The sequence below is a fragment of the Triticum urartu genome, chromosome 6 (genome assembly GCF_003073215.2).
Source record: "Triticum urartu cultivar G1812 chromosome 6, Tu2.1, whole genome shotgun sequence".
NCBI classification, from domain to species: domain Eukaryota; kingdom Viridiplantae; phylum Streptophyta; class Magnoliopsida; order Poales; family Poaceae; genus Triticum; species Triticum urartu.
In genome coordinates this window covers 540,967,532-540,982,172 of record NC_053027.1, presented here as the reverse complement: position 1 = coordinate 540,982,172, position 14,641 = coordinate 540,967,532, and the positions used below count along the sequence as shown (strand labels likewise).

At 44.4% G+C, this 14,641-nt stretch overlaps 1 protein-coding gene and 1 pseudogene across 1 annotated transcript; one reads left to right on the top strand and one right to left on the bottom strand.

The window, feature by feature from the left end:
* Window positions 1-6,252: 6,252 nt before the first annotated feature.
* On the bottom strand, window positions 6,253-7,652 carry LOC125512790. The gene has a single exon (XM_048677873.1). It carries the CDS (start codon window positions 7,605-7,607, stop codon window positions 6,291-6,293), a length of 1,317 nt encoding a protein of 438 aa, XP_048533830.1. The 5' UTR covers window positions 7,608-7,652; the 3' UTR covers window positions 6,253-6,290.
* A 5,262-nt stretch (window positions 7,653-12,914) lies between these two features.
* On the top strand, window positions 12,915-14,068 carry LOC125512785 (annotated as a pseudogene).
* The last annotated feature ends 573 nt before the right edge of the window (window positions 14,069-14,641 follow it).

The window sequence follows — 14,641 nt, the reverse complement described above, 5'->3', positions numbered from 1 at the left end:
GGTATTGTTACTTCGTAGATACATAGCAATGCCCTGTCAGAGGGACCTACTTCCTACGTAGGTCGGGGAATAGGGAGCAAACGCGCACTCCCCTAGATCGCTATTCACGAATATACGTGCCTCTCTCCCACGTGTTTTGGGAAGGTTCTTGAACCGGTTTTTAAACATAGTGCAGACGCATACGCTCATACATATGCACGTACACTCACCCCTATGAATGCACACATGCATAGTATTCACCCTAGCCTAATGAGCACCTGAGAGAGACTAACTGAACGCACATCGTCTGAAGGCTTGCAATAAATCCAGGAAAATGTGAGAACTAGTCTCTATTTATTGTTTTTATTTTGTCAGCCTCTTTCTTTTAGTTTCTTTTTCTTTCCTTTTTTGTTTTTTCCATTTTAATTTTGGAATATTTTTTATTTTTTGGAACATTTTCTTAAATTCGTGAAGATTTTTTTGTATCAGCGGACATGTTTTTGAACCGATGAACATTGATATTTAAAAATACAGTTTTGAATTTTACGAAAATAGTTTGAATTGGGAAACATTTTTTGAATCGACAATCTTTGTTTGAAATTTGGGACCAATATGATAAATTTTTTGGAACATTTTTTGAATTCAGAAAGTTTTTGTATTCAAGATTTGTTTCGAATTCATGAACATTTTAAATTTAAGGATATTTTTTCAAATTGTTTTTAGAAAAATATTTATGAAGTACTTTTGAAATCCAGGAACATTTTTCTAATTCATGAGGACATTTTGAATTTTGGATATCTTTTTTACTCAAGGTTTTTTTATGAAAGTTGGAACATTGTTTGAAATTTAAAATATTTCTTAAAATTTGTGAATATTTTTTAGATCCCAATATTTTTTTAAAAAAAGAAGCAAGAGAAAAAAAGGAAAATGGAAAAGGGGCTCCCACCCCACACCCACGCGTGAAATAGGAGGGCCTCCTATTGAGTGGACGCTGCTATACCTTGCGTCCAGCGGGACTGAGGGATGCCTCGCCTGAAGGGAGGCACTAGATGGACCGTCCAAGGCGCGCGGGAGACCAAAACCTCTTTTTCCTTGTTTCTTTCATGTTTTTGGTTTTTGCTTTAATTTTACTTTTGTTTATACTTCCAATTATTGTAATAAATATATTACAAAAAAACAGTACATAAAACATTTGAAAAAAGAGAGTTAACCAAGCAATTGAAAAATGTGTATAGAGAAAATGTTTCTCATGTATACAAGAAAAGCAATGTGCATGAAAAAAGTTCATTATGTATTTAAATAATATTAATCAAGCATCTGATGTTTTTTTAATCTTGTATTTCGAAAATATTAATAAAGCAAAATGTTAAATGTTTATAGGAAAAAGGTTAATCATGTATTTGAAAAAGTTAATCATGCATTTGAAAAATGTTAAAATGTGTATTTTATCATGTATTCAATTTTTAAATCTGTATTGAATTTTTTTTGAATATGTATTTCACATGTATTAGATATATAGCAAAAATGTAGAATGTTTATGAAAAAAGTAGACATAAAAAACATAACCTTTTCAAGAAATAATCATTTATTTTGAAAATGCTTAACGTGTATATAAAAAATGTTGAACGTGTATGAAAAAAAGTTAACATGTGTTGAAAAAAAATGGAAATGGATGAAAATCGAAAAAAGGAGATAAAAAAATAAAACAAGCAAGAAGAGACAAAATGAAAACCAAAGTATAATGAAGAAAGAAAGAAATATGTAAGAAAACCAGTAGAAACAAAACAAAACCGAATTTGTAACGAAGAATAAAGAAAAACCGAATTTGTAATGAAGAACAAAGAGAAACCGAGGAAAACCAGTGAAAGAACAAAAGGAACAGAAAAAAAACAAAGCGAAAAAAGAGAAAAAATAAATAAAACCGGACCAGTGCAACCAGGAGAGTGTGAAAACGTGTGAATGGGCTGACCCATACCTGCGGACTATTAAGGCGAGACGAGAGATATACTCGCTACAAGCAAGATATAGATCTCCTGCTATTCAGTGCCTCAAATGGCGAGTTGCAACTAAATTGCGGTATAGGGCGAGCCCAGTACATCGCATGGCTCGGACCTTTTTTTTTCCTGCAGCGCTCGCTCTCGAAATAAGCACCGACTTCCGATCTGAAGATGTTCACGGATTTAAATGTTGTCATGAATTTGTGAAAATGTTGGTGAATATGAGAAAATGTTATTGAATCTACGCGCGCGCAGCATCCGGCGCAGCACATCCGGCAATGCTTGCACGCTTTGGTTTGTTGGAGCAGCCTCCGAAGTGTCGGACGACGCTGTCCACGCACCGGCCGCTGCACGCCGTCCCCGTCGCGAGAGGCATTCTTCGCCGGACTTGTTGGAGCTGTCATCGTACGCTGGCAATGGCAGGGGCGAGTGGACGGTGCCGCCAACAAGCAGGAACGGGCAAACTAGATCTTGGCGACGTCTGGTTTGTTGGGCGATGCTGATTCGCACGTAGCCGTCGTCAATTCGGTGATAGAAAGTGACGCTTCTTTCATCCTTGCCGGGCTACTCTGGTGCACAAGACACAACAGTTTGTTCCACGTCCGTTTCGCGCCAACTTTGCCAGCACCGTCTGCTATTTTCAGCTCTAGAAGACAAATTAGGACGCAAAAAGGTTTTGTTTTGTCATCATCAAAGGAAAAAAAGACACAAAAGGTTATGCGCTCGGCTCACGCTTTGTGCATGAGCCCATCGGCACCGACCAACAAGTCTAAACGAACGTTCATCCATTTTCCCTCGTCAACGTTTTTCAGTTGTGATTCTTAAAAGAAACGGGTTTCAGTTGTATATTTAGCTCAAGCTGGTTCTCCTGTGGTATCGTATGAGTTGCTACTTGCAACTTTTTTCTTTTCTTGTTCAACTAAGCTACATCCGCAAACGAAAAAGAAAAAACGCTAGTCCTATTCGAATTTGTTTCCGAAAAGTCTAAAATGTTGTTGTCTCCTTGGGTTTGTAAGGTTTGGACTCAGGATTTTGGTTGTGCGTGCGTCATGGCGAGTTTCAGTGTCGGGTGTTTCAAATTTATTCAACGGCAACGATCATGGCTTCAAGGCGCTAGTCTTTAATGGCATGTGCACCAAGATTTTTCGTCCGTCATCAATAATGTGAAGACGACTCCGGTAGGAAAGCGGCAACAGGGGCATGTTGACGGCTCATTCTGGTGGCGGTGGTTCTCATTCGATGGCCTACGGACCCTCGTGTAATTTTTAGTTATGCTTGAGGTGCTTTTATAATTTTCGTGAGCTTTTATGATAGATCTGGATCCTTTACGAAAAAGCAAAAAATTGTTAGTAATCCTTTTACTCTTATTGATCATTTGATAAACTCATTCATTCCCCTAAATAACAGTGATAGCTATTTTCATATACATCTTGGTGCATCGGTATCTTTTATAAGTTCTCTTCAAATTCTCACCTTGTTTTTGTCTTAAATCACAAACGAAACATTTCTGTCCACGTGATTTTCGTCCAAACAAATATGAGTTAAAAAGGCTACGCACAATTGTTCCCATGTATTAAGAGTACCGCTCGAGTAATTTTTTTTTTAAGTTGACACCGACCTGGTAAGTTGATATCCATAACTTTGCGAGTTTTCTTCCTTCCCAGGAAAGAAGGAAAAAGGTGATCTTGGCAAGAGAGACCAGCTTTCCGATGCCGTCCTTCGGCGGCTCCCCTCCAACGACAACCTCTTGGTCGTCGGACCCTGCCCCCCCCCCCCCCCCCCCCCCCCCCTTCCCGCGGATAATGTAGGTTCAGATTTTAGGGCCGTAGCAGCTTAGGTTTTGGGTCGCTCAATGTCTTAGCTTCGGTGACGCGGTGTTGAATAAAGCAGCTTCAGATCCTCCCTCGACGAGGCGTTCTGCTCTATGGTCGTAGATGGATTTGGAAACTAGCCTTTTAAAGCAAGGATGCCATGGTGGCGACGACATTTATGTGATGAACTTGTGTCCTCAGGCTCTGCCGTTGCGACGGCGTTCGCTCTGGCGTCTAAGCGAAGCACGGAATGTAGTTCAGGAGTGGGTGATGGCGGTTATCTACGTCGATGGTAGATGGAAGACGATGGATTCGTGGTTGAAGGCTGGTGGGTCAGATGATATGACCGCGTGTAAGTTAACTACGATGGTCGATACAGTTACGACCACGACAAATAAGGAAAAGCTAGTTGCCGTGACTTGTATCCATCCAGACCAAGGGCGTGGCATGCATGCAATGCAATAATAAAAAGAAATTAATACCGAGGGACGTGGGAGGGGCACACATATACGCCTTGCTGCGCGGTGTGCATCAAAAATAATAGCGTCGAGTCGTACGCAACAAACCGATTCGCTCAGGCGTAGACAATTTTTTATTAATCTTCCATATGCATAGATGGCCTAAAACACAATTAATATAACCCTTAATTAAGAAGATCAGAATCATCGTACAAAAACCGTCCCAAAAGTATTATACGTGTACCATGCTTCTTAACATACTATTGATATGAATTTCTACTAGACCTTATTGTGCACCTCTTTGTCGTGTCCGGGCACAATTCAGACATTGTTGAGCAGTGCTGAAGGATATTTTAGTGGATACGAGGACACATCAATTATCTCTCTCGTTGCAACACACGGGTATATGCGGCCAAGCACAATAATGTAACATGTAAGCATGCTATAATAATTGAACATATGAAGAAATCTCGACTGTCCATCAGACCGTGCAATCCTTCCAAAAATGCCCCTCAGACGTCCATATTATACACGTAACATCAATGTATTGATTTTAATCTGGACTGTCTAATCTGGTCCGACGGACGGCTCATATTCATGGGAGGCATAGTAAAATAACTCTTTTATTTTTGAGCAAATTAAGAAATAAAGATCGCCCGGTCTGCTATTGACCTAGTATGCGAAAAGGTGTCTCTATTATACACCTTGCCCAAACAGAATGTCCACTAGTTGACCTAGTATGCTGAGGTATTGTAAAACTAGATAGTGGTGATTAGTCTGCAGAAGTAAAACTCGTCCACTTGGCTGCCAGCATACTCACGCTGGCTTCCATTTAGTAAAATAAATGTGGAATGATTAGTCTTGCAAGGCTCACGAATAGGAGTTTATTTGTTGACATTCTGGGTCTACCAACCCTATCACTGCATGCATATTGGGATGTAGTTTCATAATATGCTAATTTAATGTCATAAATATTTCTATCTACTATTTCTAAAAAAATTGGTCAAAATAAAAAATTACTTAACTCAAGACTAAGGGGGTGTTTGTTTCCAGGGACTTTTTGTGTAGGGACTAGAAAAAGTCTCTCTTAGAGACTTTTTTTACCAAACGGAAGGGACTTTTTAGGGACTAAACTAGACATTTGGGACTAAATGAAGAAGACTCTCAAGGAGAGTCTTTTTTGGGACTTTTTGGGACTTTTCCAACAATGCCCCTCCATGTATTCAATGGCCCGCCACCCCATGCTTTTGTTTGATTGTTATTTTTTTATATACTATGGGCAACATGGTCATTTAATAATCTCTAGGAAGGTACTAGGGATTTTTTAGTCTCTGGAAACAAACAGGAAGGGACTTTTTAGGGACTAGAGACTTTTTAGTTGGGACTAGAAAAAGTCCTAAGAACCAAACATCCTAAGACTTTTTTTAGTCCCAACTAAAAAATTGCTAGTCCCTAAAAGGTCCCTACCTGTTTGGTTTATGGGACTAAAAGATCATATTAGAACTAAAAGTCCCAAAAAGACTCTCCCTTAGGTTCTTCTTTCATTAGTTCCAAATGCCCACTTTAAATATAAGTCCCTCCTATTTGGCTAAAAAGAACTTTTTTGAGTCCTTACACCAATAAAAGTACAATTATTTGGGGATGGAAGTAAGGTGTAACTCAAATATTAACGTCATAAATCGATGCAATCCGCGGGAGCCGGGGGCATATGATTCGGAATTACTTCAATTAATATTACGAGGAACGGCAATCTTTATGATTGAGATCAGGATAACAGTTACCGATGTGCAAGGCTTGGGTCCAGGATATGCACGTGGAGCCGAAGTATACAATATAATTGAGATCGGATATATCCCCGATACACCGTTTCATGGTTCGCACATACCCTTTTACAAGATTGTCCACACAATTTTATTTTATTTTTTGCAGGTGTCCACACAATTTTGTTGCAAAAGAGAAAAACAAGTCCACACACACATTATTCAACTTTTACGTACCCTTGATGCAAAAATAAAAAATAAACTTTGACGTACCCTCATCTTTTTTCATTCACTATTGAATGCCTCGGCCACGGTTTGTGCAGTTTCTGCGATGCCCCCAATATCCAGACTCGCCACCTCGAGTACGGCACGGGCGATGTCAAAGGACAGGCTGGCAGCCTTCATGAGACCGCCTCCCTGCTTCTTCCTAGTAAAGCTCCCCAGCACGCCCGGCCATATCGGCGCGCTTGCCACCCAGTCTTGATAGCCGGTCAGCCTATTGTTGGTGTCGACGAGGCACCGCACATGCAGGTACACCTCCTTGCCATCGTCGTAGGTGGAGCGGTAGGACAATAAGAGCGTCGACTTCTTCCTGCACATGCCGCACATACCGGACGGGTAGTAGCCGAGATCGAAGGCGCGGCCGTCCTGGATGACACGCCTCGGCAGGAAGGCACAACATGGGTGGAGGCGGCAATCCCTTTCGCGGTTGTAGTACCTGTAGCCGAGAATCTCGCGTCCACACAGGCCACAGTACCTTTGAGGGTCGCCGGAGCCAGGTCCGACATACAACACGAAGTCACCAACGTAGTTGACATGCTTGAAGGTTGCCGGAGCGGTGGCGCACTCTGGGTGGGCGTCGAAGTCGCATGGCTCGCACCGGTAGTGTGCCGTCCCTTTCCCGTACCGTGTGCACACGTCACACTGGAATTGATTTGTGTTCACCAGGCTGAGCTTGTGCTCCGGGTGCGTCCCAGATGTAAGGAGATCCCCTCCCTCCTCCTTCCTGGTAAGGCTCTTTAGCACGCCTGGCCTGATCGGCGCACTGGCCACCCAGTTTGGATAACCGGTTAGCCTGTTGTTGATGTCGACGAGGCATGGCACATGCAGGTACACCTCCTGGCCGCCGTCGTAGTTGGAGCGGTAGGACAAGGACGTCGTGGATGGGTTCTTGCACATGGCGCATGTACCAGATGGGTGGTAGCCGAGCTGGAAGGTGCGGCCATCCTGGATGACACGCCTAGGCATGAAGGCACAGGAGGGGTGGAGGCGGTCATACTCTTCGCGGTTGTAGTAGCTGCAGCCGAGAACCTCGAGTCCACACAAGCCGCAGCACATTGGAGGGTGGCCGGAGTCGGGCGCGTCATACAACACGAAGTCGCCCGCGTAGTTGACATGCTTGAAGGTGGCCGGAGCGGTTGCGCAGTCCGCGTGGGCGTCGAAGTCGCATGGCTCGCACCGGTAGTGCGCGGTCCCTTCTCCGTGCTGCTTGCACACGTCGCAATTGAAGCTCCAGCTTGCCATGTCCACCAGGCTGAGCTTGTGCTCCTGGTGCAATTCGTGATTGACCGTCGCTGGCAGCGCCCCAGATGTAATAGTCATGTATGCTGGCTTGCTTAATCTCTTAATTTGCCCCTCAACTTGTCAAAGGCGACCTACAGGTTGGAGTAACAGCTTTCAGAACACACCCTTCTTGTTTGTCATGTCAACAGCCAGAGAAAGAAGAAACATACATACATACAACAACAACGAAAACAACAACTCATTGGACAAATCATGAATTATTATTAAGTAAATGTACAATGATTGATAAAATAATTTTATATTAGACCCACGACGCAATTAAGATATGTCAATAAAACATGATATACAGTGGGTTGTTTTTTGTCTTATCTATAATGACCACATACCTCTAAATTTGTGTCGAGACACTGTATTGTGTTAGAGATCATCTCTTAACAGAAAAGAAGACAAGATACTCTCTTTTTCTATATCTCTCCCTCCATCTCAGCAATTATAATACGTGGCAATGCTTAGATATAACCATTATGCATGCCCTAAGAATAATCTAACAATCCAATATGTGGGTATGTGCTCGAATAACAAATCAACTGGGTAGGTTAGCGAATCTGTTTCTCGTAGTAAAGAGAAGAGTTACATGTTGTGCAATACTATTCAAAACGAGCATTTGATTAGAATGATGTGGCTAAAGCAATATCTTAAAACAGGGCTGAGAACAGGTCGCTGCATGCAAATGGTACCGAAAAATATCCTCCTTTTTCCTGAAGATAGGAAGAACTTATGAACAAGATGGATTACTCCATGCATGGAATGGCCGACGGAACACCATCACGTACACACAAACACACAGAAAGAGATGAGCGACACAGAATTATTTACCTTGGCCGGCCGGGATTCCTCCTATCCCGGGGTCCCCGTGAGTGCGAGAAGACTTTTGTGTGTGTTGGGGGGAGAGAGAGAGAGAGAGAGAGAGAGAGAGAGAGAACTGCTCTCTTATATTGAGAGAGAGAGAGAGAGAACTGCTCTCTTATATTGAGAGAGAGAGAGAGAGAGAGAGAGAGAGCTGATTGAAGAGCCACCGAGAGGAAACTTCTATAAAGAGAGAGCTGATTGAAGAGCCAACAAGAAAACTTCTCTCTTGACTTGATCTGATACAGTCTGGAATAGAAAGTTTCCTTAACTAATTGGTATTTACTTTGCATGAAAAATAAGCTTGGTGGATAAGAGATTGCAAAGAATTTTTCTCAGAATCACATCTCAAGGAGGGCTGGGCGTTCCTGCAATTCATCATATAGAAAAAGAGAATTGGCCCAGGTTATAAGGAAGACCGGCCCTGTAAACCATACATTTCCCTGTCCAGTGGCGGAGCTTGTATGGTTGATCTGTTCCCACCCCTAAAAAAAAACCTTAATCTGTGCCCCTTTTTTCCATGCAACAAAAAAAGGACATGTGTTATCTGTTGGCATTTACAAGTAGAGCCACACACATAGAGAAAAAAAAATTCTCGTATACATTTACGACAACCAGATATACCTTCACACAATTCGATTAAGCCTCCAGCTATTGTGTCCTCAAAAGTACGAGATCCTAGTCTGAAACAAGAAAATCTGGCAGCCTGAACCCAAAGATTTGTTTTCAAACTTCCATGTGAATTTGTGTTCCAAACATTGAATGCTTTTAAAAATGGGACATTTCTTTAAAAATATATGAACACTTTATCAGATTTGTATTGCATGTTTTCCTTTTTATTTTCGTTTTTCTACATGAACATCTTGTAAGTCACATGAGAACTTTTTGTAAATACCCGATGAATATTTCTAAAAATATAAGATGAACTTTTTCTAAATATATGATAAACATTTTTAAATGATTATCATCGTTTTGGAATTGGTATAGAAGTTTTATAAAAATACACGATGAACATTTTTTTAATATATTGCCAAAACAATTGTAATACATGCTGATATATCCTAAAATATACGTTGAACTTCTTTTTAACTACGCGATGAAGTTTTTGTAATTATGCAGTGGTCTTTTTTAATGACACGATTAACATTTTGTAAAGTTAATATTTAAAAATTTAATACTTTTTGAACAAATAAATATATATAGGTGAAAAAGTGAAAACAAAATAAAAATAAAAATATCTGAAGTGCTTCCCAAAAATAAAACAAAAGTGATAAAGAAGGAAGTACAAGCTAATGTTATGTTGGATTCTCAGTTGATTTATACACGGACTTGTAGTAGAGGCAAATTGATATGACCCTAAAAAAAGAGATGCAAATTGCTATGGACACAAAGGAAAAAAAATTGCTATGAACACCAGGCTCATTGCTACGTGACATCGGCATATTGAGGATAGTAGAAGGAACGGAGTCGGCTGAGAGCATAAATGAAACTTTGTTGGTACTTATACCAAAGGTAAAAAAACCCAACTCTTCTGTCTCAATTTCGTCCTATCAGTTTGTGTAATGTATTATACAAGATAGCGTCGAAGGTGATCTCTAACAGATTGAAACAAGTGCTCCCTGACATAATCTCGGAAGAACAGTCAGCCTTTGTTCCTGGCAGGTTGATTACAGATAACATCATTACGGCTTACGAGTGCTTGCATTTCATGAAGAGAAACAAAGCAAAGAAGCATCAATCCTGCACACTCAAGCTTGACATGATGAAAGCCTATGATAGGGTCGAGTGGACTTATTTAAAAGCAATCATGCTCAAGTTGGGCTTCACAGAGAGATGGGTGAATATTGTGATGAGCTTGGTTACAACAGTCAAATTTTCTGTTTTGTTCAATGGGAAGAAACTACAACAGTTTATCCCTTCAAGAGGGATCAGACAAGGGGACCCGATATCTCCATACTTGTTCTTGCTAGCAGCAGAGGGCCTTTCGTGCCTGTTAAAATCAAAGAGTGGGTCATCAAACTTGCATGGCCTACAGGTAGCTACTACGGCGCCACCAGTGAGCCATCTTCTATTTGTTGATGACAGCCTGCTGTTTTTCAAGGCAAACGGTGTGGGGGCAAACGAGGTGAACCAAGTTCTGGAAACATATTGTCAAGCAACTGGGCAGCGCATCAACTACTCAAAATCTTCATTGTATTTCAGCAAAGGGGTGCCGGATACGGTGAGACAGGAGATAAAGGATACACTCAATGTTCCTAATGAAACTCTCAACGAGAAGTACTTAGGAATGCCTTCAGATATTGGTAATTCAAAAAATGGTGCATTCAAGTATCTTAAGGACCGTCTGTGGAGTAAGGTACAAGGGTGGATAGAGCAAACGCTTTCCATGGCAGGGAAGGAAGTTCTTGTAAAGGCTGTGGCCCAGGCGGTACCGGTTTTTTCAATGTCCTGTTTTAAACTTCCCAGAGGGCTTTGTGAACACCTAAACATGCTCATTAGAAAGTTCTGGTGGGGAAGCAAAGAGGGGAAACGCAAACCTCATTGGGTTTCAAAACTATGACCCAACCTAAGAGCATGGGGGGTTTAGGGTTCAAAGATTTCGAACTGTTTAATCTGGCAATGCTGGCTCGTCAAGCATGGCGCCTCTTGCAGACTCCTGAAACCCCGAGTGCGCGAATTCTAAAAAGTGTTTACTACCCAACTACAGATCTTCTGCGTGCCGATTTAGGGAGTCACCCGAGCCAGGTATGGAGAGCAATAGTAGAGGGCAGAGATACGCTCAAGCAGGGGCTGATCAGGAGGATTGGTAATGGAAGCACAACGGGTTGCCAAGGGACGAGATGAAAAGGCCCTATGCTTGCCGAACACTGAACCCACCTATGCTAGTTTCTGAACTCATCTCTCCCGTGTCAGCAACGTGGGATAAACACCTGGTGCAAGCTACTTTCTTGCCAATGGATGTCCAAGTGATATTGGGGATACCGTTGTGCACTCGTAACATTCCTGACTTCTGGGCTTGGCACCACGAAAAGCACGGTTGCTTCTCAGTAAAATCAGCATATAATATGCTTGTTGCAACTAGAAACAGAAGGGAAGCATGGCTTGAGGAGGGGCCAGGGCCGTCTAGCTCTAGGGCAGAGGTAGGAGCATGGATACATTTGTGGAAAACTCAGGTCCCAGGGAAAGTTCGCATGTTCTTATGGCGCCTATCTAAACACTCATTGCCGACAAATGATGTGCGGGCACATCGGCACATGTCTGATTCACCCTGTTGTGGTCTATGTGGGGCGCGGAACTCATGGCGTCACTCCCTCGTTGAGTGCACTTCTTCGAGAAGCGTTTGGGCTCTAATGAATGAGGAGGTTACACATAAAATCATATCAACAACCGAACCCAAGGCGAAGCAATGGCTATTCACTCTGATGGATTCAATGTCCCACAAAGATTTTGTCCTTGTGGCCGTGACACTCTAGTCGATTTGGTACGCTAGGAGGAAAGCCATCCATGAGGCGATCTTCCAAAGTCCCCATGCCACACATGGTTTTATCATGAGCTTCATCTCTGAACTGGAAGGGATAAAGGGCAGCCAAGAGCAAAGAGGCAGGGTCGTGCCGACGCCCATACATAGAAATTTGAAGCCGAAAAAACCACCAACAGGATACTGCAAAATCCATGTGGATGCAGGAGTCCAGGGAAGGACAGGGGGTGCAGCCGCTGCTGTCTGCAGGGATGAAGGTGGTAATTATCTTGGTAGCTCTGCTCTTGTGATTGAAGGTGTTGCCGATCCAACAAGTCTAGAAGCAATAGCATGCCGGGAGGCACTAGCCCTCGCCGAGGACTTGGACATTCATTATTTTGTGGTTGCTTCGGACTGCCAGCAGGTGGTGTCGGATATCAGGAGAGAAGGCCGAGGTCCATATGGAGCAATCATCAGTGAGATAAATCTGAAAATTTCATCTTTCCATTGTACTTTTACTTTCGAAAGTCCTGCTGTTAATTATGAAGCACATAGCTTAGCAAAATTTTGATTAAATAGGGGTCCGGGCAGGCACGTTTGGCTTGGTGCCCCTCATGACCCAAGATGTATCCCACTCAATGTGGAATTCCATGAATAAAGTTGGTTTTCCACCCTAAAAAAAAAACTACCCCTTGCCAGCCATCCGTGTCCAGCTTGGTCGTCGCTAATTACGTGCACATGTGTCGCTTAGGTTTAGGGAGCCCTGCTCGATCTGAACTCGGAGTCGATCGGGCCTCCATCGAAACCAAAGTTATAAATAGCTATCACCCAACACGCCCTTCCATTGATCCATCCAACACGTTCGCTCCGCTCGCAACTCACGGAAACAACTGCAAGCACAGATTGTATGCTTCGGTCGCCGCTTTCGCATCCATCGCTCACCGCCATCGCCGCCGTCAACACAGGTCTCCCGTCTCTCTCGACAACAACGAGACCGCTGCGCTCTTTGATCCATCTGGACGATGAAGCTCGTCGGAAAAAGCCTCGCCCGCGACGGGCCCGGCTCCGTGAAGCTATTGCCGGAGGTGGATGACGACCTGTGGGACGCCTACAACCTCATCGCCGCCGGCGACGCCGTCGAGGCCGTCACGGTCCGGAAGATCACGAGGTCCGGAGGCCGCGACGCGGAGCGCATCAAGCTGACGCTGGAGGTCGCGGTGGAGTCCACGGACTACGACAAGGACGGCTCCGTCCTGCGCGTCCGCGGCAAGAACCTCACCAAGAACGAGCACGTCCAGATCGGCCAGTACCACACTCTGGAGATCGAGCTGCGGAGGCCCTTCGTCCTCCGCAAGGAGGCCTGGGACTGGCCGGCGCTCGACACCATCCGCAAATCCTGCGACGAGACCGCCGCCAACGCCGACCTCGCCGTGCTCCTCATGCAGGAAGGCCTCGCCCACCTCTTCCTCGTCGGGAGGAGCGTCACGGCCACCAGAGCGCGCGTGGAGGCGCCCATCCCCAGGAAGCACGGATCCAGCTCCGGCGCCGTCGCCGCCTACGACACCGCCCTCAAGGACTTCTTCCAGCGCGTCCTGGCCGCCTTCGTGCACCACGTCGACTTCGAACTCGTCCAGTGCGTGGTGATCGCCAGCCCCGGCTTCACCAAGGACCAGTTCCGCGACCACATGCTCCTGGAGGCCGCGCGGCGAGGGAGCTGCGAGCCATCTCGGAGCACAAGGCGCGCATCGTGCTCGCGCCCGCGCCCTCGGGCTACCCGCACAGCCTCAAGGACGTCCTGGCCGCCCCGAGCGTCCTGTCGCTGATAAAGGACACGAGGGCCGCGCTGGAGGTGCCGGCGCTGCAGGAGTTCTATGCCATGATCGCCAAGGACTCGGCGAGGGCTTGCTACGGGCCCAAGCACGTCGAGGTTGCGCATGAACGTCTCGCCATCCAGACACTCCTGCTCACGGACACTTGGTTCCGCAACCCTGACGTTGTTGCTAGGCGCAAGTGCGTCGATTCGGCCGAATCGGTGAAGAAGATCGGTGGCAAGGTGTGCGTCTTTTCGTCCATGCATGTCTCCGGCGATCAGCTCGAGCAGCTCACGGGGATAGCAGCGGTTCTTCATTTTCCCATGCCTGATCTCGACGACATCGAGATGTGATTTATTGCTCTGCTTATTTTTTTTCTACTACTACTAGGGTGTACACTCTCTGTTTTACTTTTACTTGGAACTATAATATCGTTTTAGACGTCCCGAATACACAATTTTGATCACTTATTTCTATTATATGCCATATTTATTTATGTAACCAGGCAAAGTTTATATACATTGTGGAGCTGATTTTTCATTGAAAATATCAGTGCAGAAATCTATTAAGTTAGAGCATCTCTAGCAGACCCCTTAAACTGCGAAATACGAAAAACACATTTTAAGGATTGGTTTGAGCTTATGGTCGAGCAGACCCTTTAAACTTAGACTGTAAAACCGAATATTCACGTATATTCTTCCTCGCGTCTTCTTCTTTCTCTCGCCTATGTTCACAGTCAGCTAGCTCGATTGTACGAATCCGGTGGACAACGCACGAAGTGGCCAAATAGCGTCGAGGACAGCTCGCACGAAGCGCCCCCACATCGCCGTCGTCGTCGCTACTCGAATCGATCCATAAGCTAGCTAGCGTCGGCGTCGAATCGATCTCAGGAGCTAGCTCCCGTCGCCCTGGCCAATCGATCCAGAAGCTAGCTAGCT

Coding starts and splice junctions, on each gene's coding strand:
- LOC125512790 (XM_048677873.1), bottom strand. CDS start 7,607: ATGACTATTACATCTGGGGCGCTGCCAGCGACGGTCAATCACGAATTG.